We start from the raw sequence: 27693 nt of genomic DNA on the forward strand, positions 1-27693 counted from the left end.
TATTAATAATTAATAATATAAACCTATAAAAGGGTAAGCTCGGGAATAGAAAACCAATGGTGCTAACGGACGATACCTGGACCCATGAGAAACACAGACAATGATCGAACATAAAAATATCATGCAAATTTTAGATAGCCTTTTCTAGATCAAGTTTGTATTTGTAAAGTATTATGTTCTATAAGAGTAATTAATGTATCTTGCCTTTTCTAGAAATAAACAGAGATGAATATTAAAATTTGGTTGGCTTTTGATGGTGGTATCTAATACAGTAATAATGTACAGAGAACAGAAAATTAATCTTGTAATTACAAAAGTTCTTCACTTAGCTTGAAATTGCTAATATGATTACGTTTTACAATTACCATATAAAATATATCTATCTATCTATACATTATATAAAACGCGTAACAATAATTTGACATGTTAAGTTCTTATAAATTTCTACTATGTGTCAACTCTTTTTTTATTTCTTGTCATGTGTCAAGTCTTTTATTCCTCCTTTAATTGAATTATTAGATTTCATAATTTAATTTAATATATACATATTTAATTACCTAAAATATTAAATATATTATCATATAGTAATATTATATTAATATTAACAACAATAGATATTATAATTATATTAATAATATTTTTATGTTATAAAATCATTTACAATATCTTTTATTGTAATAAAAAAATTATAAAATTATTCTTTCTTTATTAACATTATAATATTATTTATGAATGATATTTGTATAATATAAAATTAATTTATACTTTGCGCATAAATTTAAAAAAATTACGTTAATATATTATTTGTAGAATATTATATAAATGCACGAGCTCATGTTTGTCGATTGAAGTTAAAATAGTTATTTGATAATTCTTATAAATATTTAGATCTATGTCTGCTCTGCTTAATTTGAGATTTTGACATAATAAAATTAATTTGTATTAAAAACGTATACGATTAGAGATGTACATAAAATATTACTCTTAACGATCGGTTTTAAAACAACTTTTTAGGAGATCATGTTTGGTGTTTTGTCGATTATTTGTCAATTGAAATTATAATGATTTTAACGGACGGACTCATAATTATGCTAGTATTCAATATTAATGTTTTCGATACAAATGTTAACAGTAATAAAAGGTTTATTATTTTAATTGTATTATATATTATGTTTATTATTATAATTTGTAGTGACCCGAACTTTTCCATGTTTATATATATTAATTGAGATTGATGTTTACATGATTAAATGTTTCCAACATGTTAAGCAATCAAACTTGTTAAGACTTGATTAATTGAAATAGGTTTCATATAGACAATTGACCACCCAAGTTGACCGGTGATTCACGAACGTTAAAACTTGTAAAAAAACTATATGATGACATATATATGGTTATATATATAGTTAACATGATATTATGATAAGTAAACATATCATTAATTATATTAACAATGAACTACATATGTAAAAACAAGACTACTAACTTAATGATTTTGAAACGAGACATATATGTAACGTTTATCGTTGTAACGACATTTAATGTATATATATCATATTAAGAGATATTCGTACATCATAATATCATGATAATATAATAATTTAAAATCTCTTTTGTTATTATAAACATTAGGTTAACAACATTTAACAAGATCGTTAACCTAAAGGTTTCAAAACAACACTTACATGTAACGACTAACGATGACTTAACGACTCAGTTAAAATGTATATACATGTAGTGCTTTAATATGTATTTATACACTTTTGAAAGACTTCAATACACTTATCAAAATACTTCTACTTAACAAAAATGCTTACAATTACATTCTCGTTCAGTTTCATCAACAATTCTACTCGTATGCACCCGTATTCGTACTCGTACAATACACAGCTTTTAGATGTATGTACTATTGGTATATACACTCCAATGATCAGCTCTTAGCAGCCCATGTGAGTCACCTAACACATGTGGGAACCATCATTTGGCAACTAGCATGAAATATCTCATAAGATTACAAAAATATGAGTAATCATTCATGACTTATTTACATGAAAACAAAATTACATATCCTTTATATCTAATCCATACACCAACGACCAAAAACACCTACAAACACTTTCATTCTTCAATTTTCTTCATCTAATTGAACTCTCTCAAGTTCTATCTTCAAGTTCTAAGTGTTCTTCATAAATTCCAAAAGTTCTAGTTTCATAAAATCAAGAATACTTTCAAGTTTGCTAGCTCACTTCCAATCTTGTAAGGTGATCATCCAACCTCAAGAAATCTTTGTTTCTTACAGTAGGTTATCATTCTAATACAAGGTAATAATCATATTCAAACTTTGGTTCAATTTCTATAACTATAACAATCTTATTTCAAGTGATGATCTTACTTGAACTTGTTTTCGTGTCATGATTTTGCTTCAAGAACTTTGAGCCATCCAAGGATCCATTGAAGCTAGATCCATTTTTCTCTTTTCCAGTAGGTTCATCCAAGGAACTTAAGGTAGTAATGATGTTCATAACATCATTCGATTCATACATATAAAGCTATCTTATTCGAAGGTTTAAACTTGTAATCACTAGAACATAGTTTAGTTAATTCTAAACTTGTTCGCAAACAAAAGTTAATCCTTCTAACTTGACTTTTAAAATCAACTAAACACATGTTCTATATCTATATGATATGCTAACTTAATGATTTAAAACCTGGAAACACGAAAAACACCGTAAAACCGGATTTACGCCGTCGTAGTAACACCGCGGGCTGTTTTGGGTTAGTTAATTAAAAACTATGAAAAACTTTGATTTAAAAGTTGTTATTCTGAGAAAATGATTTTTATTATGAACATGAAACTATATCCAAAAATTATGGTTAAACTCAAAGTGGAAGTATGTTTTCTAAAATGGTCATCTAGACGTCGTTCTTTCGACTGAAATGACTACCTTTACAAAAACGACTTGTAACTTATTTTTCCGACTAGAAACCTATACTTTTTTTGTTTAGATTCATAAAATAGAGTTCAATATGAAACCATAGCAATTTGATTCACTCAAAACGGATTTAAAATGAAGAAGTTATGGGTAAAACAAGATTGGATAATTTTTCTCATTTTAGCTACGTGAAAATTGGTAACAAATCTATTCCAACCATAACTTAATCAACTTGTATTATATATTATGTAATCTTGAGATACCATATACACGTATACAATGTTTCGACCTATCATGTCGACACATCTATATATATTTCGGAACAACCATAGACACTCTATATGTGAATGTTGGAGTTAGCTATACAGGGTTGAGGTTGATTCCAAAATATATATAGTTTGAGTTGTGATCAATACTGAGATACGTATACACTGGGTCGTGGATTGATTCAAGATAATATTTATCGATTTATTTCTGTACATCTAACTGTGGACAACTAGTTGTAGGTTACTAACGAGGACAGCTGACTTAATAAACTTAAAACATCAAAATATATTAAAAGTGTTGTAAATATATTTTGAACATACTTTGATATATATGTATATATTGTTATAGGTTCGTGAATCAACCAGTGGCCAAGTCTTACTTCCCGACGAAGTAAAAATCTGTGAAAGTGAGTTATAGTCCCACTTTTAAAATCTAATATTTTTGGGATGAGAATACATGCAGGTTTTATAAATGATTTACAAAATAGACACAAGTACGTGAAACTACATTCTATGGTTGAATTATCGAAATCGAATATGCCCCTTTTTATTAAGTCTGGTAATCTAAGAATTAGGGAACAGACACCCTAATTGACGCGAATCCTAAAGATAGATCTATTGGGCCTAACAAACCCCATCCAAAGTACCGGATGCTTTAGTACTTCGAAATTTATATCATATCCGAAGGGTGTCCCGGAATGATGGGGATATTCTTATATATGCATCTTGTTATTGTCGGTTACCAGGTGTTCACCATATGAATGATTTTTATCTCTATGTATGGGATGTGTATTGAAATATGAAATCTTGTGGTCTATTGTTACGATTTGATATATATAGGTTAAACCTATAACTCACCAACATTTTTGTTGACGTTTTAAGCATGTTTATTCTCAGGTGATTATTAAGAGCTTCCGCTGTCGCATACTTAAATAAGGACAAGATTTGGAGTCCATGCTTGTATGATATTGTGTAAAAACTGCATTCAAGAAACTTATTTTGTTGTAACATATTTGTATTGTAAACCATTATGTAATGGTCGTGTGTAAACAGGATATATTAGATTATCATTATTTGATAATCTACGTAAAGCTTTTTAAACCTTTATTGATGAAATAAAGGTTATGGTTTGTTTAAAAATGAATGCAGTCTTTGAAAAACGTCTCATATAGAGGTCAAAACCTCGCAACGAAATCAATTAATATGGAACGTTTTTAATCAATAAGAACGGGACATTTCAGTTGGTATCCGAGCGTTGGTCCTAGAGAACCAGAATTTTGCATTAGTGTGTCTTATCGAGTTTGTTAGGATGCATTAGTGAGTCTGGACTTCGACCGTGTTTATTTGAAAAATGATTGCTTAACAAATTTTGTTGGAAACTATATATTTTTAACATGTGAATATTATGTGATATATTAATCTCTTAACGCGTTTGATATTATGTGATAGATGTCTACCTCTAGAACAAGTCCCATTGACTCACCTAATAATAATGAAGAGTCAAATGTAAATTGGAATGATTCGTGGACTGATTCACAAGTTCCCGAAGAGGAACCGGAAGAAGAGTCGGAACCGGAAGAAGAATCGGAACCGGAAGAAGAATCGGAACCGGATGAAGAAATAGAACCGGTGGGGGAAATAATAAAACGGTTAAGTAAAAGAAAATCCTCAACCAACCGACCAAAGTTAATTATGGTCAATGGTGTTTCCGCCAAGGAAGCAAAATATTGGGAGGATTACCAATTCTCCGATGAATCGGATTCCGACGAGAATTCCGATGATGTTATAGAAATTACCCCAACTGAATTTAAAAAGGTAAAAGAAAATAATAAGGGAAAGGGCATAAAAATAGAGAAATCTAATTCCAACCCCGATGAACTTTATATGTATCGTCAACCCCCGAAGTCCTTAAGTTGTAACAATGACCCGGGAACCTCTAAACCACCAGGTTTTTCTAAACCAATGTGGACAACGACGGTTCGTATTAGGGGAACATCATATATCCCTAGAAACTTGGCAAAACGAACCAAAACCGAAGAAGAAGAAACGAGCGAGTCGGAATAAGATAGTTGTATTCGTGTGGTGTAATATATGGAATATAGTGTTCTTATGCTTTATGATATATGTAAAAATTGCTTGTATTAATAAGTATTTTTTTTTTATGAATCTAACTCTTGTCTATTTTACAGTTTAAAAATACAAAATGGATAGACAACCCAATATTTTAAGAGACCTACCCGGAGACATGATTGATGAAATCTTGTCTAGAGTCGGCCAGAATTCTTCGGCACAACTATTTAAGGCGAGATCAGTTTGTAAGACATTCGAAGAACGTTCCAAGAATGTCTTGGTTTATAAGAGACTTTCGTTTGAAAGATGGGGGATATCACATTGGGAAACCCATAAGTTACGATGTGTTTACTTTGACGCATATATTGCGGGGAACCCAAATGCTATTTTACGCAACGGGTTAAGAAATTATTTTGACTCAATATATCCGAATATTGGACTTCGTGATTTAGAAAAAGCGGCTAACATGCAACATAAAGAAGCATGTTATGCTTACGGATTAGTAATGTTCGCTTCTCACCAAAGTGAGAACAAGAACATCGGGCTACAACTATTAAACAAAACGTTTCCACAAGTGACGGAGTCGGTAATTGGGGTAAGAAATGAGGTTTTTAGATTATTACGGGACTGTTGGACATTACGTAACCCTCGTCCCTTTGATGACGTTACAACACGCTGTCTTATCAACGGCCATAACGGTTATGTTGCACAAGACTAAGGATGGGAAGTAGTCCTAGTAAAACCAGAATGCATGACTTGTTTCTGGACGTATGAATTACGTGTATTTATTGCCTTTGCTGAACGACTTGTGTACTAGCTAGAATTGTCTTCACAACTATCTTGTATCAAAGTTATTGTGTGCTATATTTCATGCTTTATGTAAAATAAGCGGTATTGTAAGTTTGTAAAATATTGTATAAAAGTTTGAACGCGAAATATTATTATAATCAGTTTTTCATATAGAATTGTAGTAGTTGAATTGTATATTAGCTACTAAGTATGAACTTAACGGGTAGGTACTACCCGAATTTAAACTTATAAAACGCTAATATGAAGAAAAAGCTTTTATAAATGAGTTCATATTATGCTACGAAATACTATTAACTACTCTTAATATTCTGTATGATTAACTTGTTCCATTTAACTATTTTGAAGGAAATGGCACCGACTACTCGACACACCGTGAATATGAATGAAGAGGAATTCCGTACTTTTCTAGCTTCAAACATAGCCGCAGTACAGGCTGCGCTACATACCAACAATAACCTTGGATCTAGCAGTACAGGAAATCGTGTAGGATGCACCTACAAAGAATTCACTGCCTGCAAACCTTTGGAATTTGATGGAACCGAAGGACCGATCGGATTGAAACGGTGGACCGAGAAGGTCGAATCGGTGTTTGCCATAAGTAAGTGTACTGAAGAGGACAAAGTGAAGTACGCTACGCATACCTTCACAGGTTCTGCGTTAACATGGTGGAATACCTATCTAGAGCAAGTGGGACAAGACGATGCGTACGCACTACCGTGGTCAGCATTCAAGCACTTGATGAACGAGAAGTACCGTCCCAGAACCGAGGTCAATAAGCTCAAGACAGAACTTAGAGGGTTACGAACCCAAGGATTTGATATTACCACGTACGAAAGACGATTCACAGAATTGTGCCTATTGTGTCCGGGAGCATTCGAAGATGAGGAAGAGAAGATCGACGCGTTTGTGAAAGGATTATCGGAAAGAATCCAAGAAGATATAAGTTCACACGAGCCCGCCTCCATACAACAGGCATGTAGAATGGCTCACAAACTAGTGAACCAGATTGAAGAAAGAATTAAAGAACAGACTGCTGAAGAGGCCAATGTGAAGCAAGTCAAAAGAAAGTGGGAGGAAAATGGTGATAAGAATCACCAATACAACAACAACAGCAATCGCAACAATTATCCCAACAATCGCAACATCAATCGCAACTACAACAAACGGCCCAACAACAACAACAACAACAACAACAACAGCAACAGCAACTACAACAATCATCTCAACAACAATAATAACCGCAACAACAACAATCAGAAGCAGCTATGCCAAAGGTGTGAAAAGTATCACTCGGGGTTCTGCACCAAATTTTGCAACAAGTGTAAAAGAAATGGTCATAGCGCGGCGAAGTGTGAGGTCTACGGACCAGGGGTTAATAGAACGAAAGGAACAAATGGTGTCGGAACGAGTAATGGCGGAGCAAGTAGTGTCGGAGCAAGTTATGCCAATGTAGTTTGTTATAAATGTGGAAAACCGGGCCACATTATTAGAAATTGCCCGAACCAGGAGAACACGAATGGACAAGGCCGCGGAAGAGTTTTCAATATTAATGCGGCAGAGGCACAAGAAGACCCGGAGCTTGTTACGGGTACGTTTCTTATTGACAATAAATCTGCTTACGTTTTATTTGATTCGGGTGCGGATAGAAGCTATATGAGTACAGATTTTTGTGCTAAATTAAGTTGTCCATTGACGCCTTTGGATAGTAAATTTTTACTCGAATTAGCAAATGGTAAATTAATTTCAGCAGATAATATATGTCGGAATCGAGAAATTAAACTGGTTAGCGAAACATTTAAGATTGATTTGATACCAGTAGAGTTAGGGAGTTTTGATGTGATAATCGGTATGGACTGGTTGAAAGAAGTGAAAGCGGAGATCGTTTGTTACAAAAATGCAATTCGCATTATACGAGAAAAAGGAAAACCCTTAATGGTGTACGGAGAAAAGGGCAACACGAAGCTACATCTTATTAGTAATTTGAAGGCACAAAAACTAATAAGAAAAGGTTGCTATGCTGTTCTAGCACACGTCGAGAAAGTACAAACTGAAGAAAAGAGCATCAATGATGTTCCCGTCGCAAAAGAATTTCCTGATGTATTTCCGAAAGAATTACCGGGATTACCCCCACATCGATCCGTTGAATTTCAAATAGATCTTGTACCAGGAGCTGCACCAATAGCTCGTGCTCCTTACAGACTCGCACCCAGCGAGATGAAAGAACTACAAAGCCAATTACAAGAACTTTTAGAGCGTGGTTTCATTCGACCAAGCACATCACCGTGGGGAGCTCCTGTTTTGTTTGTCAAGAAGAAAGATGGTACATTCAGGTTGTGTATCGACTACCGAGAGTTGAACAAACTTACCATCAAGAACCGCTACCCACTACCGAGAATCGATGACTTATTTGATCAACTACAAGGCTCGTCTGTTTATTCAAAGATTGACTTACGTTCCGGGTATCACCAAATGCGGGTGAAAGAAGATGATATTCCAAAGACTGCTTTCAGAACACGTTACGGTCATTACGAGTTTATGGTCATGCCGTTTGGTTTAACTAATGCACCAGCTGTGTTCATGGACCTTATGAACCGAGTGTGTGGACCATACCTTGACAAGTTTGTCATTGTTTTCATTGATGACATACTTATTTACTCAAAGAATGACCAAGAACACGGTGAACATTTGAGAAAGGTGTTAGAAGTATTGAGGAAGGAAAAACTGTACGCTAAGTTTTCAAAGTGTGCATTTTGGTTAGAAGAAGTTCAATTCCTCGGTCACATAGTGAACAAAGAAGGTATTAAGGTGGATCCGGCAAAGATAGAAACTGTTGAAAAGTGGGAAACCCCGAAAACTCCGAAACACATACGCCAGTTTTTAGGACTAGCTGGTTACTACAGAAGGTTCATCCAAGACTTTTCCAGAATAGCAAAACCCTTGACTGCATTAACGCATAAAGGGAAGAAATTTGAATGGAATGATGAACAAGAGAAAGCGTTTCAGTTATTGAAGAAAAAGCTAACTACGGCACCTATATTGTCATTGCCTGAAGGGAATGATGATTTTGTGATTTATTGTGACGCATCAAAGCAAGGTCTCGGTTGTGTATTAATGCAACGAACGAAGGTGATTGCTTATGCGTCTAGACAATTAAAGATTCACGAACAAAATTATACGACGCATGATTTGGAATTAGGAGCGGTTGTTTTTGCATTAAAGACTTGGAGGCACTACTTATATGGGGTCAAAAGTATTATATATACCGACCACAAAAGTCTTCAACACATATTTAATCAGAAACAACTGAATATGAGGCAGCGTAGGTGGATTGAATTGTTGAATGATTACGACTTTGAGATTCGTTACCACCCGGGGAAGGCAAATGTGGTAGCCGATGCCTTGAGCAGGAAGGACAGAGAACCCATTCGAGTAAAATCTATGAATATAATGATTCATAATAACCTTACTACTCAAATAAAGGAGGCGCAACAAGGAGTTTTAAAAGAGGGAAATTTAAAGGATGAAATACCCAAAGGATCGGAGAAACATCTTAATATTCGGGAAGACGGAACCCGGTATAGGGCTGAAAGGATTTGGGTACCAAAATTTGGAGATATGAGAGAAATGGTACTTAGAGAAGCTCATAAAACCAGATACTCAATACATCCTGGAACGGGGAAGATGTACAAGGATCTCAAGAAACATTTTTGGTGGCCGGGTATGAAAGCCGATGTTGCTAAATACGTAGGAGAATGTTTGACGTGTTCTAAGGTCAAAGCTGAGCATCAGAAACCATCAGGTCTACTTCAACAACCCGAAATCCCGGAATGGAAATGGGAAAACATTACCATGGATTTCATCACTAAATTGCCAAGGACTGCAAGTGGTTTTGATACTATTTGGGTAATAGTTGATCGTCTCACCAAATCAGCACACTTCCTACCAATAAGAGAAGATGACAAGATGGAGAAGTTAGCACGACTGTATTTGAAGGAAGTCGTCTCCAGACATGGAATACCAATCTCTATTATCTCTGATAGGGATGGCAGATTTATTTCAAGATTCTGGCAGACATTACAGCAAGCATTAGGAACTCGTCTAGACATGAGTACTGCCTATCATCCACAAACTGATGGGCAGAGCGAAAGGACGATACAAACGCTTGAAGACATGCTACGAGCATGTGTTATTGATTTCGGAAACAGTTGGGATCGACATCTACCGTTAGCAGAATTTTCCTACAACAACAGCTACCATTCAAGCATTGAGATGGCGCCGTTTGAAGCACTTTATGGTAGAAAGTGCAGGTCTCCGATTTGTTGGAGTGAAGTGGGGGATAGACAGATTACGGGTCCGGAGATTATACAAGAAACTACCAAGAAGATCATCCAAATTCAACAACGGTTGAAAACCGCCCAAAGTCGACAAAAGAGCTACGCTGACATTAAAAGAAAAGATATAGAATTTGAAATTGGAGAGATGGTCATGCTTAAAGTTGCACCTTGGAAAGGCGTTGTTCGATTTGGTAAACGAGGGAAATTAAATCCAAGGTATATTGGACCATTCAAGATTATTGATCGTGTCGGACCAGTAGCTTACCGACTTGAGTTACCTCAACAACTCGCGGCTGTACATAACACTTTCCACGTCTCGAATTTGAAGAAATGTTTTGCAAAAGAAGATCTCACTATTCCGTTAGATGAAATCCAAATCAACGAAAAACTCCAATTCATCGAAGAACCCGTCGAAATAATGGATCGTGAGGTTAAAAGACTTAAGCAAAACAAGATACCAATTGTTAAGGTTCGATGGAATGCTCGTAGAGGACCCGAGTTCACCTGGGAGCGTGAAGATCAGATGAAGAAGAAATACCCGCATCTATTTCCAGAAGATTCGTCAACACCTTCAACAGCTTAAAATTTCGGGACGAAATTTATTTAACGGGTAGGTACTGTAGTGACCCGAACTTTTCCATGTTTATATATATTAATTGAGATTGATGTTTACATGATTAAATGTTTCCAACATGTTAAGCAATCAAACTTGTTAAGACTTGATTAATTGAAATAGGTTTCATATAGACAATTGACCACCCAAGTTGACCGGTGATTCACGAACGTTAAAACTTGTAAAAAAACTATATGATGACATATATATGGTTATATATATAGTTAACATGATATTATGATAAGTAAACATATCATTAATTATATTAACAATGAACTACATATGTAAAAACAAGACTACTAACTTAATGATTTTGAAACGAGACATATATGTAACGTTTATCGTTGTAACGACATTTAATGTATATATATCATATTAAGAGATATTCGTACATCATAATATCATGATAATATAATAATTTAAAATCTCTTTTGTTATTATAAACATTAGGTTAACAACATTTAACAAGATCGTTAACCTAAAGGTTTCAAAACAACACTTACATGTAACGACTAACGATGACTTAACGACTCAGTTAAAATGTATATACATGTAGTGCTTTAATATGTATTTATACACTTTTGAAAGACTTCAATACACTTATCAAAATACTTCTACTTAACAAAAATGCTTACAATTACATTCTCGTTCAGTTTCATCAACAATTCTACTCGTATGCACCCGTATTCGTACTCGTACAATACACAGCTTTTAGATGTATGTACTATTGGTATATACACTCCAATGATCAGCTCTTAGCAGCCCATGTGAGTCACCTAACACATGTGGGAACCATCATTTGGCAACTAGCATGAAATATCTCATAAGATTACAAAAATATGAGTAATCATTCATGACTTATTTACATGAAAACAAAATTACATATCCTTTATATCTAATCCATACACCAACGACCAAAAACACCTACAAACACTTTCATTCTTCAATTTTCTTCATCTAATTGAACTCTCTCAAGTTCTATCTTCAAGTTCTAAGTGTTCTTCATAAATTCCAAAAGTTCTAGTTTCATAAAATCAAGAATACTTTCAAGTTTGCTAGCTCACTTCCAATCTTGTAAGGTGATCATCCAACCTCAAGAAATCTTTGTTTCTTACAGTAGGTTATCATTCTAATACAAGGTAATAATCATATTCAAACTTTGGTTCAATTTCTATAACTATAACAATCTTATTTCAAGTGATGATCTTACTTGAACTTGTTTTCGTGTCATGATTTTGCTTCAAGAACTTTGAGCCATCCAAGGATCCATTGAAGCTAGATCCATTTTTCTCTTTTCCAGTAGGTTCATCCAAGGAACTTAAGGTAGTAATGATGTTCATAACATCATTCGATTCATACATATAAAGCTATCTTATTCGAAGGTTTAAACTTGTAATCACTAGAACATAGTTTAGTTAATTCTAAACTTGTTCGCAAACAAAAGTTAATCCTTCTAACTTGACTTTTAAAATCAACTAAACACATGTTCTATATCTATATGATATGCTAACTTAATGATTTAAAACCTGGAAACACGAAAAACACCGTAAAACCGAATTTACGCCGTCGTAGTAACACCGCGGGCTGTTTTGGGTTAGTTAATTAAAAACTATGAAAAACTTTGATTTAAAAGTTGTTATTCTGAGAAAATGATTTTTATTATGAACATGAAACTATATCCAAAAATTATGGTTAAACTCAAAGTGGAAGTATGTTTTCTAAAATGGTCATCTAGACGTCGTTCTTTCGACTGAAATGACTACCTTTACAAAAACGACTTGTAACTTATTTTTCCGACTAGAAACCTATACTTTTTTTGTTTAGATTCATAAAATAGAGTTCAATATGAAACCATAGCAATTTGATTCACTCAAAACGGATTTAAAATGAAGAAGTTATGGGTAAAACAAGATTGGATAATTTTTCTCATTTTAGCTACGTGAAAATTGGTAACAAATCTATTCCAACCATAACTTAATCAACTTGTATTATATATTATGTAATCTTGAGATACCATAGACACGTATACAATGTTTCGACCTATCATGTCGACACATCTATATATATTTCGGAACAACCATAGACACTCTATATGTGAATGTTGGAGTTAGCTATACAGGGTTGAGGTTGATTCCAAAATATATATAGTTTGAGTTGTGATCAATACTGAGATACGTATACACTGGGTCGTGGATTGATTCAAGATAATATTTATCGATTTATTTCTGTATATCTAACTGTGGACAACTAGTTGTAGGTTACTAACGAGGACAGCTGACTTAATAAACTTAAAACATCAAAATATATTAAAAGTGTTGTAAATATATTTTGAACATACTTTGATATATATGTATATATTGTTATAGGTTCGTGAATCAACCAGTGGCCAAGTCTTACTTCCCGACGAAGTAAAAATCTGTGAAAGTGAGTTATAGTCCCACTTTTAAAATCTAATATTTTTGGGATGAGAATACATGCAGGTTTTATAAATGATTTACAAAATAGACACAAGTACGTGAAACTACATTCTATGGTTGAATTATCGAAATCGAATATGCCCCTTTTTATTAAGTCTGGTAATCTAAGAATTAGGGAACAGACACCCTAATTGACGCGAATCCTAAAGATAGATCTATTGGGCCTAACAAACCCCATCCAAAGTACCGGATGCTTTAGTACTTCGAAATTTATATCATATCCGAAGGGTGTCCCGGAATGATGGGGATATTCTTATATATGCATCTTGTTATTGTCGGTTACCAGGTGTTCACCATATGAATGATTTTTATCTCTATGTATGGGATGTGTATTGAAATATGAAATCTTGTGGTCTATTGTTACGATTTGATATATATAGGTTAAACCTATAACTCACCAACATTTTTGTTGACGTTTTAAGCATGTTTATTCTCAGGTGATTATTAAGAGCTTCCGCTGTCGCATACTTAAATAAGGACAAGATTTGGAGTCCATGCTTGTATGATATTGTGTAAAAACTGCATTCAAGAAACTTATTTTGTTGTAACATATTTGTATTGTAAACCATTATGTAATGGTCGTGTGTAAACAGGATATATTAGATTATCATTATTTGATAATCTACGTAAAGCTTTTTAAACCTTTATTGATGAAATAAAGGTTATGGTTTGTTTAAAAATGAATGCAGTCTTTGAAAAACGTCTCATATAGAGGTCAAAACCTCGCAACGAAATCAATTAATATGGAACGTTTTTAATCAATAAGAACGGGACATTTCATAATTTTATTGTATATTTAATTATTTAAGATTATCGACTACTAATTTATCTAAATATCGTAAAACACAGTTATCATAAAACTAGTTAAATACTGAGTAACTAATCTTGTGAGCATATAGCGCAAAGGAAAGTGATATATACACAACTCAATTTTGTTATGTACACAACCATCATACTTTACAGTATTATAGTGTATAATACTCTAAAATATGATAGTTATGTACCTACCAAAAATAGATTTTAAACATATCATCACCCATATAGGGCTGAGTGGATGTAACTCAAGACAGAGAGTAAAATCCTACCCACATACGGATGGGCCTTAAATAACACAACCACCACTTTAACTGACATCATCATACAAAAAAATCATACTCGCTAATAAATACTCCTAGAATTAAAATAAAAAATGTAAAAAAAAACAAAAATCAAAAAAATAAAGTACAAATGACAAAATCTTCTCTCTCATCAGCAACTCACAATTCTCAACTTTTATTATATTGGGAATCCAAAACAACCAATCAGAATCCACCAAAATTCATCTTCATAACCCATTCTCAGATAAAATTTTTGATTACATTCCTCACACAACACAAACTCTTTAAACAAACCTCAACCTCATGCATAATTTCCATTTCATACGTGTCCTTTTCTAACACCATTAACTCTCAAACTCTGTTTCTATCTACTGAAACTTCACTCAAATATATATATAATCAACAACTTCAACATAACAATAATTATAGGGCAGCTTCTGCATAAATTGTAACTCTAATCGAGTTTCAAAAGCTCAACATTTATAGAGCTAAACCCACAAATTCACAAAATCAATCCCTAAAATCCATCATTTTTATCTGTTTTTCAAGAAAACAGTGTGTATATACATCAAGATTTTGCTAAACATCAATGGCATCCTTGGTATCAACTCCATTTACATTACCCACAAATAAAGTTGATAACTTGTCATCAATTTCACAAAAACACTACTTTCTTCACTCATTTTTACCCAAAAAGACACCCAATTCTCCCAATTCAAGAACACACAGTTTGGGTGTGAAATGTGCTGTTGCTGGAAATGGTCTTTTCACCCAAACAACGCAAGAAGTTCGTAGGATTGTGCCTGAAAACAAACAAGGTCTTCCTGTAGTTAAAATTGTGTATGTTGTGTTAGAAGCACAGTACCAATCATCATTATCAGCTGCAGTTAGGACTTTGAATAAAAGCAACAAATTTGCTTCTTATGAAGTTGTGGGGTATTTGGTTGAAGAGCTTAGAGATGAAAATAACTACAAAAGTTTCTGTTTAGACCTTGAAGATGCAAATATCTTTATTGGGTCTTTAATTTTTGTGGAGGAATTAGCTTTAAAAGTGAAGGATGCAGTTGAAAAACAAAGGGATAGAATGGATGCAGTTTTGGTGTTTCCTTCAATGCCTGAAGTGATGAGGTTGAACAAACTCGGATCATTCAGTATGAGTCAACTCGGTCAGTCGAAATCGCCGTTTTTTCAACTTTTTAAGAACAAAAAAAAGTCATCAGCTGGTTTTTCAGATCAGATGTTGAAATTAGTCAGGACTTTACCAAAAGTACTAAAGTATTTACCTAGTGATAAAGCTCAAGATGCTAGGCTTTATATCTTGAGTCTGCAGTTTTGGCTTGGTGGGTCCCCTGATAATTTGGTTAATTTTGTGAAGATGATATCCGGGTCATACGTACCCGCTTTGAAAGGGATGCAGATTGCTTATTCGGATCCGGTTGTGTTCTTGGATACCGGAATTTGGCACCCTTTGGCTCCATGTATGTATGATGATGTGAAGGAGTATTTGAATTGGTATGATACAAGAAGGGATACAAATGAGAAGCTAAAAGACCGAAACGCCCCGGTTGTTGGTTTGGTTTTGCAAAGGAGTCATATTGTGACAGGTAATTTTTTTTAAAATTTCGAAAAACATGACTCACACTCGACAATTTCTTATTGATAGATCCTACGATCTATTTGACTAGGCGTATTAATGGTCCAGAACTGGACCAAACTAGTTCGGTTTGGTTTTGTCTAGAGTCTCATTATATAGTAAAAAGTCGGACTGAGGATTCGACCATATATTTTCGGTCTGGTTAGGTTATTTTTAGCGTTATTTTCGGGTTCGGTTTGGTCCGGACCAAAGACCAAAAATATGGCAAAATGTGGAACAAAGACCGGACAGAAATAGCTCGGTTCAGTTTGAGATATGATTTCTCATTTTCGGTTCGGTTCCTAGGTTTTTCCGAACCGTGCACACCCCTAATTTGACACATCTATTGTAACTAGACCCACTTACAAACTCATAACAATGCGTAAACACACTCTCATTATATTGTGACAGGTGATGATAGTCATTATGTGGCTGTGATAATGGAACTAGAAGCAAAGGGTGCGAAAGTGATCCCGATTTTCGCGGGCGGGTTGGACTTTTCGGGTCCGATCGAGAAGTACTTGGTTGACCCGATTACGAAAAAGCCGTTTGTGAACTCTGTGGTGTCGTTGACTGGGTTCGCACTTGTGGGAGGGCCCGCAAAGCAAGATCATCCAAGGGCTATCGAGGCGTTGATGAAGCTCGATGTACCGTACCTTGTAGCGTTGCCTTTGGTGTTTCAGACAACTGAAGAGTGGCTTAACAGCACTTTGGGACTTCACCCAATTCAGGTTGCTTTGCAGGTGGCTCTTCCTGAGCTAGATGGAGGAATGGAGCCGATCGTTTTCGCAGGACGCGACCCACGAACAGGTAAAATTTACAACTTCTTTATTTCTACCAAGGTCGTAAAAGTCGCGAGTCGGGGACGAGTCAGTCGGGACTTTGAAGGAACGAGTCGGAATCCGAGGCCAACCCTGCATTGTTCAGTTGTTCAATATAGTCATATGTATTTTTACTACAAAATACATTAGGTGAGTTTCATTTGCTCCATTTTTAAATGCTTTTGCAATATATATTTTTGGGACTGAGAATACATGCGCTGTTTTTATAACCGTTTTACGAAATAGACACAAGTAATCAAAACTACATTATATGGTTGAATGATCGAAGCCGAATATGCCCCTTTTTGCTTGGTAACCTAAGAATTAGTAAACCGATCTACTAATTGACGCGAATCCTAAAGATAGATCTATGGGCCCGACGAACCCCATCCAAAGTACCGGATGCTTTAGTACTTCGATGTTGTTTTATCATGTCCGAAGGATTTCCCGGAATGATAGGGGATATTCTTTTATGCATCTTGTTAATGTCGGTTACCAGGTGTTCAATCCATATGAATGATATTTTTGTCTCTATGCATGGGACGTATATTTATGAGAATAAAAAATGAAAATCTTGACTTTTAGTAATAAAGAAATTAAACATACATATATTACACATAATATCTCTATGAAACGTGAAACATAAATATTCCAAATATTAATATGAGACGCAAAATCATATGAAAAATATTAAAATATATTAATCAACTTTGACTTTAACCGACTCAGCCCACTTTGACCCGCCTTTTTAGTGTTGCCCGACTTTTTGGGCGTTTTTGGACGAAACGGGACGGGTTAGTCCCCAAACCGACGCGTTGGCTAACACGTTTGACTTTTAACTGCATAAGTTTGTAAAGATAATTTTAGAATTATAGCTGTGTATGTTTGTAAAGATAATTTTAGAAGGGGATGTTGCAGGACAAGTAGCTTACAATTTCTTTTTTGCAGGAAAATCACATGCACTTCACAAGAGAGTAGAGCAGTTGTGTACTAGAGCAATAAGATGGGCAGAACTAAAGAGGAAAACAAAGGTAGTACTTTGGTTCTTACTTTTATTATTTTTATTTTAAATATTATGAGAAATGGATGGATTTTCCATTTTGAAACTGCTTATTTGATTCTAATATATCAATATCACTTTATCACTTTTAAAATGCACATTCAAACACTTCTTACATGAAAGAAGTTGATGAAAAAAATTGAGATGAAAGCTTTAGTGTTGTTACATATGTTATTATTATCTTTTAAGCATAACTTTATATAAAGTTTGATTTTGATGATATGGTGGAAGTTAATGAAAAATTTGGGTCGAAAACTTGCAGACTGAGAAGAGGGTGGCGATTACCGTTTTCAGTTTCCCACCAGACAAGGGCAATGTCGGAACAGCTGCTTACCTAAACGTGTTCGCGTCCATTTTCTCTGTTCTACAAGACCTCAAACGAGACGGGTACAATGTCGAAGGCCTTCCAGAAAGTTCTGCAGCTTTAATTGAAGACGTTCTTCACGACAAAGAAGCTCAGTTCAGCAGTCCGAATCTAAACATCGCGTACAAAATGGGCGTGCGTGAATACCAACAGTTAACACCGTATGCAACCGCATTGGAAGAAAACTGGGGGAAACCGCCCGGGAATCTGAACTCGGACGGTGAAAACCTTTTGGTTTACGGGAAACAATACGGAAACGTGTTCATCGGTGTTCAACCGACTTTCGGGTACGAAGGTGACCCCATGAGGCTACTTTTCTCTAAATCGGCTAGCCCACATCACGGGTTTGCGGCTTATTACTCTTACGTTGAAAAGATCTTTAAAGCAGATGCGGTTCTTCATTTTGGGACCCACGGGTCGTTGGAGTTTATGCCTGGGAAACAAGTTGGGATGAGTGACGCATGTTTTCCGGATAGTCTTATTGGGAACATCCCGAATGTTTACTATTACGCAGCGAATAATCCTTCGGAAGCCACTATTGCAAAGAGAAGAAGCTACGCTAATACGATAAGTTACTTGACACCACCTGCTGAAAATGCGGGCCTTTACAAGGGTCTTAAACAGCTGAGCGAGTTGATTGCGTCGTATCAGTCGTTAAAAGATACGGGTCGTGGTCAACAGATCGTGAGCTCGATCGTTAGTACGGCTAGGCAATGTAATCTTGATAAAGATGTTGATCTTCCCGAAGAAGGTGCGGAAATATCGAGCAAGGAACGAGATCTTGTTGTGGGAAAGGTGTATTCGAAGATTATGGAGATCGAGTCGAGATTGTTACCGTGTGGACTTCATGTTATCGGTGAGCCGCCAACCGCCATGGAGGCGGTTGCCACTTTGGTCAACATCGCCGCCTTGGACCGCCCGGAAGAAGGGATCTCGTCTCTTCCATCGATACTGGCGGAAACGGTTGGCCGACAGATCGAAGATGTTTACCGAGGTAGCGACAAGGGAGTCTTGAAAGATGTGGAGTTGTTAAAGACGATAACCGAAGTATCTCGTGGGGCCGTTTCGGCGTTTGTGCAACGGAGCACCAACAGCAAGGGTCAGGTGGTTGATACTTCTGGTAGGTTGAGCGCGATCCTTGGGTTTGGTCTGAACGAGCCGTGGATTCAGTATTTGTCGGATACGAGCTTCTATAGGGCTGATCGAGAGAAGCTGAGGGTTTTGTTCGGGTTTTTGGGTGAGTGTTTGAAGCTGATTGTGCAGGACAACGAGTTGGGTAGTTTGAAACAAGCGTTAGAAGGTAAGTTCGTTGAACCGGGTCCCGGTGGAGACCCGATTCGAAACCCGAAAGTGTTACCTACCGGTAAAAACATTCACGCGTTGGACCCACAAGCAATCCCGACCACAGCAGCGATGCAAAGTGCGATGGTCGTGGTGGACAGGCTGCTCGAGAGACAGAAGGCTGATAACGGAGGAAAGTTTCCGGAAACGGTTGCGTTGGTCTTGTGGGGAACAGATAATATCAAGACTTACGGTGAGTCGTTGGGTCAGGTTCTATGGATGATTGGTTGTAGACCGGTTGCTGACTCGTTGGGGCGGGTTAACCGTGTGGAGCCTGTTAGTCTTGAAGAGCTCGGAAGACCTAGAATCGACGTTGTTGTCAATTGCTCAGGAGTCTTCAGGGATCTTTTCATCAATCAGGTACCGTAGCAGTTTACTTATACTTAGCAAACGGGTTGGGTCGAGACCCGAGCGGGTTTGGGTCGAAACGGGTCATGGGTCGAGTTGGGTCGAGACCCGTTTCTCAAAGTTTCTTAAACTGGTAAAACGTCTAGATAATGGAGTAATATTTTTAAAATCTCGTAAAGACCCGTTAAGTCCCATTTAGACCCGTTGGAACTTAAATATATTTGGTTGGCTTCATATGGGTCTAAATTTGGACCCATTCTTTAACTTTCTTATGGACCCAATTAGTTAAATACCTAACCTAATGGACCCATTTTTCAAGCTATGGGTCTCAATTGCCGGGTATCTGTTTACTTTAAACGCATTTCCATTTCCTATTTCGTTTCCAAGATTGCTCTAAAATTATGTACTTTAACAGATGAACCTTCTGGATCGGGCGGTAAAGATGGTAGCGGAGCTTGATGAACCACTCGAGCAAAACTACGTGAGAAAACACGCACTCGAGCAGGCTGAGACGCTCGGTGTTGACGTTAGAGAAGCTGCAACCCGTATATTCTCAAATGCGTCAGGGTCGTATTCCTCAAATGTAAACCTAGCTGTCGAAAATTCATCATGGAACGATGAAAAGCAGCTTCAAGACATGTACTTGAGCCGTAAGTCATTTGCATTCGACAGCGACACTCCGGGTGCAGGAATGGCCGAAAAACGTGCCGTCTTCGAAATGGCGTTAAGTACAGCCGAAGCCACTTTTCAGAACCTCGACTCGTCAGAAATATCCCTAACGGACGTGAGTCATTACTTTGATTCCGACCCCACTAATCTAGTCGGGAGCCTAAGAAAAGACGGTAAGAAACCAAACGCCTACATTGCAGATACAACGACAGCAAACGCACAGGTACGAACACTATCAGAAACCGTGCGTCTCGACGCACGTACAAAGTTGTTGAACCCGAAATGGTACGAAGGGATGTTGTCCAGTGGTTACGAAGGTGTTCGTGAGATCGAGAAACGGCTCACAAATACGGTCGGGTGGAGCGCAACTTCGGGTCAAGTGGATAACTGGGTGTACGAAGAGGCGAACACGACTTTCATTCAAGATGAGGAGATGTTGAACAGGTTGATGAATACGAACCCGAATTCGTTCAGGAAGTTGTTGCAGACGTTTTTGGAGGCGAATGGACGTGGCTACTGGGAAACATCGGAGGATAATATCGAGAAGTTGAGGGCGTTGTACTCGGAGGTTGAAGACAAGATCGAAGGCATCGATCGGTAATCCATTGATAATCATGCAATGTAATAAAATAACCTTGTGATTTGTTATTGTTTCCCCAAAAACTGCAACTTTTTTTGTTTATTCATATGGGGATTCTGATTGTATTGTGTAGCTTTCAGGACTCAAATTCACCAAAACTTGAATGTAAATTTAAATAAATTTATCAGCTGTATTGCTATCTTATTACATTTATCTACTCTAGCAGTTCTTAACCGAAAAATCATTCTAACCCGAGTCGCTCAAAAACGTCTCAAAAGTGTTAACACTAAAAATTTTGGGTCTGTTAAAGTCGGGTCTGAGTTGGTCAATATCAAAGTTATGTCAAAATTTTTATATATTCTGAAATTAGATTTTGTGTCGGATATCTATATTTGAAATATTTATGTTTTATGTTTGATATATTTATATTTAATATATGCATGTTTAATTTATTTATTACTAAAAGTCAACATTCGTCAATGCATGCCTTGTCCCAGTCTTGACAGTCAGCCCTCCAAGGTCCGGAACGACTCGTCCCCAACTCCTGACTTTGTCCCAGTCTTGACAGAGTCAACCCTCCAAGGTCCGGAACGACTCGTCCCCAACTCCCGACTTTTACAACCTTGCATGACACATATACAAACCGGACCATTTATCAAATAAAAATTGCACATCTGCACCCTTTATATCAGACTTCGAAGGCGAACGATTACCTAATGACTGATTTATGCAAGAACATAGTACACCGAATATTTTGACGAAAAAAACTGTCAAATTTTTCTTGGTTTACTTCACTTGTAAAAATAACAATGTACAAATTAGGCTGGTCTTAAACAACCTGTACTAAAATTCAGGAAGACAAAACATCAGACTTTTACTTCTATTTTCACCCTATAAATTTTACACAAAATCAACAGTGGAGTCATATTTAGCTATAGAAAGAATGGTACAAAAATTGCAGCAAGCAGTACAACATGTAATGCAACTAATTAAACCAACTCCATTAGAAGAGGGTCACCTGCTGCCATTATTCTGATAAGCTTTATAAATTCTTGCTCACTTGATACGGTCCACGGATGAACTGCGGATGCTTCCGGAGAATAAAAACTCGACGTAGCGTTTGAAGGTGGTTTTCGTTTATACACCATTGTGCTAAAAACGGAGTCGAAATTTTCAGTGGAGTCCATTGCGACAAAGAACATGGGAATAGCAACTTTTTGGTGGATATCGAGATTTCCGACAAGATTTACGAGGTCTTTGAAGTCGTTAACGAGCCGTCGGGGAACGTAGAATACTTCGGAGCTGCAAATTGTAAGGCTTGAATCGTGGCTAGTTGTATGTTTCTTGTAACTGATTTGGAAATGAACAGGCATTGAGCTCACGACTTTGTTCACAAGTTCTCCTTGCTTTCCATACCAATCTTGGTTTCCGTCGAATGAAACGGTAGTCCAAGATTTTGACACCTACAATTGTGGATATAAAGTAAGAATTTCTTAAGGTAAAACAAGTATTTTTGTAGCAAGTAATTGGGATACGGGTCAAAACAAGTAATTCTCTAGCAGCGGTAAAAAACGGGTTAGGTTAGGACACCAAGGTTGACCCTAAACAATTATGTCCAGATGAAAATAAAGAAAACTAGATGTAATTAACGCGTCGGTTACGCTACACAAGTACTTTCTTTAAAACATAACATGTTTTAGGTAGTTTTCATGCGTCGATAATACACTTCCATGACTTTTGACCCACTTGACCTGTTTTTTTATTTCAGCTAACAACTTTTAACTGACCCATAAGAAATAATAATCCAAATCAATCATAATAATCGTTAGAACTGACACATCTACGACAAAATATTGGATGGTTTATTGATTAAACTTGATCAAGCTAAAAACATGTAATTTTCAAGAAATTTACCCAAAATACGAAATTAATCAACATGAACCATTATCTTCACAATTACTATTTATCCATCACTTTTAGTTCGCCTAGACCATATTTTTCTACAAGTTTAGGTTGAGTTGTTACATGAAACGTGAAGCCCTAGTGTTGTAAACCTGGCCCTAGGCGGCCAAGTACTCGTTACCCAGCCCTAGACCGATACACCTAGGTCAATTACTCGCTACAAGGCACCTGACCGCTCGAGTACCTCCTAGCAAGGTTTTACAACATTGGTGACGCCTATGTTATTCAATATGATGTATAAACTTATAAATGTAACTATGCAACATCAAGGTCGCTTGTTAGAATAGTTTTTTTTAAAAATATCGATAAATAAATAGTTGAATAAGTGGAGACACGGTAGTGGTTGCATATATATATATATATATATATATATATATATATATATATATATATATATGTGTGTGTGTGTGTGTGTGTGTGCATTTACGAGATAAGTCAAACCCCATGATATGTGCATATATATATTGTACCTTGTTTGTAATCCAGAGCTTAGTCTTATCTGCTTGGACCAAGTTCCAGTAATTAAGAACCGTATTGTCCTGAAGAAACAAAAAACCTTCTGCACTTGAAAACCTATCGAACAATTTTGGAAGTTGCCTGCCATAAAAAAAGAAAGTGAACTTTAGCTATTTTGACATTTTTTTTAAAAAAAAAAAAAGTTTTTTATGGTTAATATATCTATCTCATTTAATCTATTGGAAGCAAAAAAAGATGGCAAAAAAAAAAAAAAAAAAAAAAAAAAAAAAAAAAAAGGAGTTGGCAGGTCAGGCGTCAACCTAAGTAGGCTCAACCTATAGAGACTCATCCTCTAAAATTGACCCGTTACCCAATCTCATCATTTAGGGACCATTGCATAATTATAACATAAAATAGGAATGTTAACTGTTTACATTAATAATTAAATTATGTGAATAAGATGGTTCAACAGATCTTCAATTGGCTGTTGATGCACCAACACAATCAATAGGAATACAATGAATTGTCTGATACTTATATAACACCTACCAATATCACCAATAATTAATTATTGATACTTCAAATCAAACTAACTATCACCTTTTTCAACAACAATATGATATATGATAACACATTATATAATTTCTTTCTGAGAGAAGAGGAAAAAGAACTAAAAACAAATATGATAATTAAAATTTGTGCATTATTGGATTTAAAAGCCAATATCATAAACAGTCAACGCTCGTCTAATTTTGTGAACAAGTTCTGTGAACCACAAAAAATGAGATTTACAGTTTGAATTAGGATAATTTATAGTAACCATCCACAAACACTTCGGAATTAATTGTGGTTTTCTGAGAATGTAAAGTCTTGTTAAAATAGTTTTTGTAGGGTTTCATTCACTCGTATTGTTGAGGCAAATAAGTTATCAAACGAGGCCTATAATAACGATAGACAAGTTTTGCTATAACATACAAACGATTGTATCGACATCTCTTAATATATGCAGGCAAATATGATGCCACTCCCACATCACATTGCCTAACAAACAGGCCTTAATCTTATTTCGGTTAGTCACCAAATATTTCATCTTAAATTACAAAATCACAAAAGATACTAGAAAAATAATTAATTTTCTTCAGCGCACGTAGTAGCCAAAGTAATAAGCATAGAAACCGGTCGAAAAGTTACTTACTTGTAAAGGTGATCCAAGTGGCCTTCTTCAACAGCAAGTTCACCGTTCTTCTTCTCAGACAAAATAACCACTGCCTTAAATATTCTACCATACAACAATCTCCATTCAAGAGCCGTACGTTCAACGGGCCCATTACAAAACATTATAAGCACAACATTCCCAAAATTCTTTCGCCACCTAATCAAATTCCCAATTTCATAATTTACCATTCCCGTTTCCTCAACACCAAGATGAACAGACGGTAACTTTTGCGGTACAAAATCCTTTCGATCTCCATGACCAATGGCTGCTCTCGGCCTATGCAGTTCGAGCGTCATTAATCTCGGCTGCAAATACCCGACACCGATCAAATCTTGTACCCAAGCAGCTGTAAACTTCACATCTTTTTCAGTCCAGAACCCTTCTTCAGCCATTGCATAACTTAGTTCCATTAATATTTCAAACAATCTATGCTTATTTGATTTCCATGATACCAAAAACTTAGTCAAACGACCCACGTTAACATGAAGATCTTTCTCTTCTGCAAATGGGTACGATTCAATTCGATCATATCTATGTACAGTAGGAGGATAAACCACAACATACCCACCGATTTCCCATAAAAGCCTTTGTGCCCAGTAACCTCTTATAACATCAGAAGCCATTGAACTTATAGAAACAGGCAACATTAACCCCCAAAACGCCGAATAATGATGCAAAGTATTGAAAGAATTCATGGGTACCATCATTCCTTGAGGAAACGCAACTTTCGGGGCGTGCTCATCAAATCGAATATCAAAAGGTTCAAGATTTGGTTTCCTAGTAAAGTAAAAAACCGAATCAACATCAGGTAAACCGTTCGAAATACCCTGTTGAATAAACTGCTTACTACCAAAAACTTCGGTATAATACTCTTCATGCTCAATTTCACCGACATTTTCTAACGGTAATCCTCTAGGCCAAACGGATCGTTGACCGAAATGAATATAAGGATTAACGACAGTTCGATTTGGATTCTCATGAGTGTATTGTAATATAACATCTTGTCTAGCACTTTCACCAACTAATTCAACATCAAAATGTTTACCAATATCATCATCAATTACTTCACCTCTATCATCAGCATCAAATATTTTCTTAGCACCATGTTGTATAGCAAACAAATAACCAACATTTTTTCTAACATAAGAATCATAAGGCAAGTAATCAACAATTCTAAACCCTAATTTAGCTTGTTCATCAAGTGACAAAAAGATCACACCTTTACAATGCCAATCACTTGGGGTTTTCGAATTCCCAACCGCAACGATTTGCCACCCTTTAATCTTCAACAATTTCTTAAAAGAATCAGTAGGGTAATCTGAAACCGAAACGACAATCCATTGCTCTGATCTGAAACTTGAGTAAGGTGTGGTTTTATCAGCAATTGGTGCAATTGAATTGTAATCAATTTGGGGGAAATGAATAGTTTCAAGTTGTTTAGTTTGTGACTGAAAACAGAGGAGTGCGGCGGAGTCACCGACGTTACGGAGGAAGAATACGGCGGCGACGGTGGCGATTAAGATTCCGATTGTGACGATTTTGAATGTATTCTCAGAAACCCAAGTGGAGAAATCTAGGGATTTGGAAATGGAGTGTCGATTTGGGCGTAAAGTTGTTGGGAGTGAAGATGATTTAGGGTTTTGGGATTTTGAATCGTGATCTTGTTGGACTAACATTGAATCAAATTTAAGACCCATACAAGTGAAAAGATTGAAACTTTATGAATTAGAAATGAGATTTGTGTACTGGGTAAGTTGGGATTAAGAGAATAGATACAGAAGTGTGTATGTATATGAGGTGAAGATGAAGCAAGAAAGGGAGCAGGTGAAGATGAGCTGGAAGGGATGTTGCAACCGACAGTTGATATTTGATTTGTAAATTGGGTTTACTACTACTACAGAATTTGATGAATGTAACTTCAAGTTAACGGCTGCTACTTTGGTGGATTTGGTGTGTGTGGGGTCTACACTCCTTGGAAGTCGCAAACTTTACAATGGAGAAAATAATACATCCAAAAAATTTACAAAATCATGTGATTCAAATAAGAGAATTTTTACGGTATAAGGTGATTCAAATAAAAAAATAATTGAAAATTAGAGAGGTCCCAATGGAGACATGTCTCCAGCTTAATTCTCAGCGCTACATCAGTGCCACATCAGCACTTTCTTCCCACTTACTTTTCAGGACTAATCCCAGCACTAAACACTCTCAATCAAGACATTCCTTCCTTCCCTTTTTTATTTAATTTTTTTATTTTTTTAAATTGAAATAATTTTAATTATTCATTTATAAATTATAAATTATAAATATTTATTAACATAAAACTAAAATTTCATTGATAATAAAAAAAAATTACAATAAAATAAAATTTAAATCACTACAACGTTAATTAAAATGCGACATAAATTAAATTAAAATACTAGAAAACTAAACAAACTACTCGTCGTCTTCGTCGGGTCATGCCAACTCCTTAGCATATTTTTTTTTGAGTTTCGCTCGAACATTCATCATCATTTCATATTCATCGGGAGGCAAGTCACGCGATACCGGTTTGGCAAGTAGCTTCAAACTTTTTAACATTGTCCTCGTCTCGCTTTCCTCACAAAGCTTTTCCATGGTTCGACTCGCCGCTAGTTGAGAAGC

The 27693-nt window shown here is 35.9% G+C and overlaps 2 protein-coding genes across 2 annotated transcripts; one reads left to right on the forward strand and one right to left on the reverse strand.

The window, feature by feature from the left end:
* Nucleotides 1–15036: 15036 nt before the first annotated feature.
* Nucleotides 15037–21629, forward strand: LOC139902924 (magnesium-chelatase subunit ChlH, chloroplastic). Its single transcript, XM_071885621.1, has 5 exons — nt 15037–16204; nt 16645–17043; nt 18003–18085; nt 18377–20179; nt 20583–21629. Exons 1-5 carry the CDS (start codon nt 15190–15192, stop codon nt 21435–21437), a joined length of 4155 nt encoding a protein of 1384 aa, XP_071741722.1. The 5' UTR covers nt 15037–15189; the 3' UTR covers nt 21438–21629.
* A 567-nt stretch (nt 21630–22196) lies between these two features.
* On the reverse strand, nt 22197–26928 carry LOC139898700 (probable glycosyltransferase STELLO2). The gene is made up of 3 exons (XM_071881458.1): nt 25030–26928; nt 23849–23975; nt 22197–22879 (listed from the first exon to the last, which is right to left on the reverse strand). Exons 1-3 carry the CDS (start codon nt 26745–26747, stop codon nt 22406–22408), a joined length of 2319 nt encoding a protein of 772 aa, XP_071737559.1. The 5' UTR covers nt 26748–26928; the 3' UTR covers nt 22197–22405.
* Nucleotides 26929–27693: the final 765 nt, after the last annotated feature.

Source organism: Rutidosis leptorrhynchoides, chromosome 3 (genome assembly GCF_046630445.1).
Source record: "Rutidosis leptorrhynchoides isolate AG116_Rl617_1_P2 chromosome 3, CSIRO_AGI_Rlap_v1, whole genome shotgun sequence".
NCBI lineage: Eukaryota > Viridiplantae > Streptophyta > Magnoliopsida > Asterales > Asteraceae > Rutidosis > Rutidosis leptorrhynchoides.

Coding starts and splice junctions, on each gene's coding strand:
- LOC139902924 (XM_071885621.1), top strand. CDS start 15,190: ATGGCATCCTTGGTATCAACTCCATTTACATTACCCACAAATAAAGTT. Junction 17,044..18,002: donor AGGACGCGACCCACGAACAG/GTAAAATTTACA, acceptor TCTTTTTTGCAG/GAAAATCACATGCACTTCAC. Junction 20,180..20,582: donor GGGATCTTTTCATCAATCAG/GTACCGTAGCAG, acceptor GTACTTTAACAG/ATGAACCTTCTGGATCGGGC.
- LOC139898700 (XM_071881458.1), bottom strand. CDS start 26,747: ATGGGTCTTAAATTTGATTCAATGTTAGTCCAACAAGATCACGATTCA. Junction 23,976..25,029: donor CACTTGGATCACCTTTACAA/GTAAGTAACTTT, acceptor TTTTTATGGCAG/GCAACTTCCAAAATTGTTCG. Junction 22,880..23,848: donor AGCTCTGGATTACAAACAAG/GTACAATATATA, acceptor CCACAATTGTAG/GTGTCAAAATCTTGGACTAC.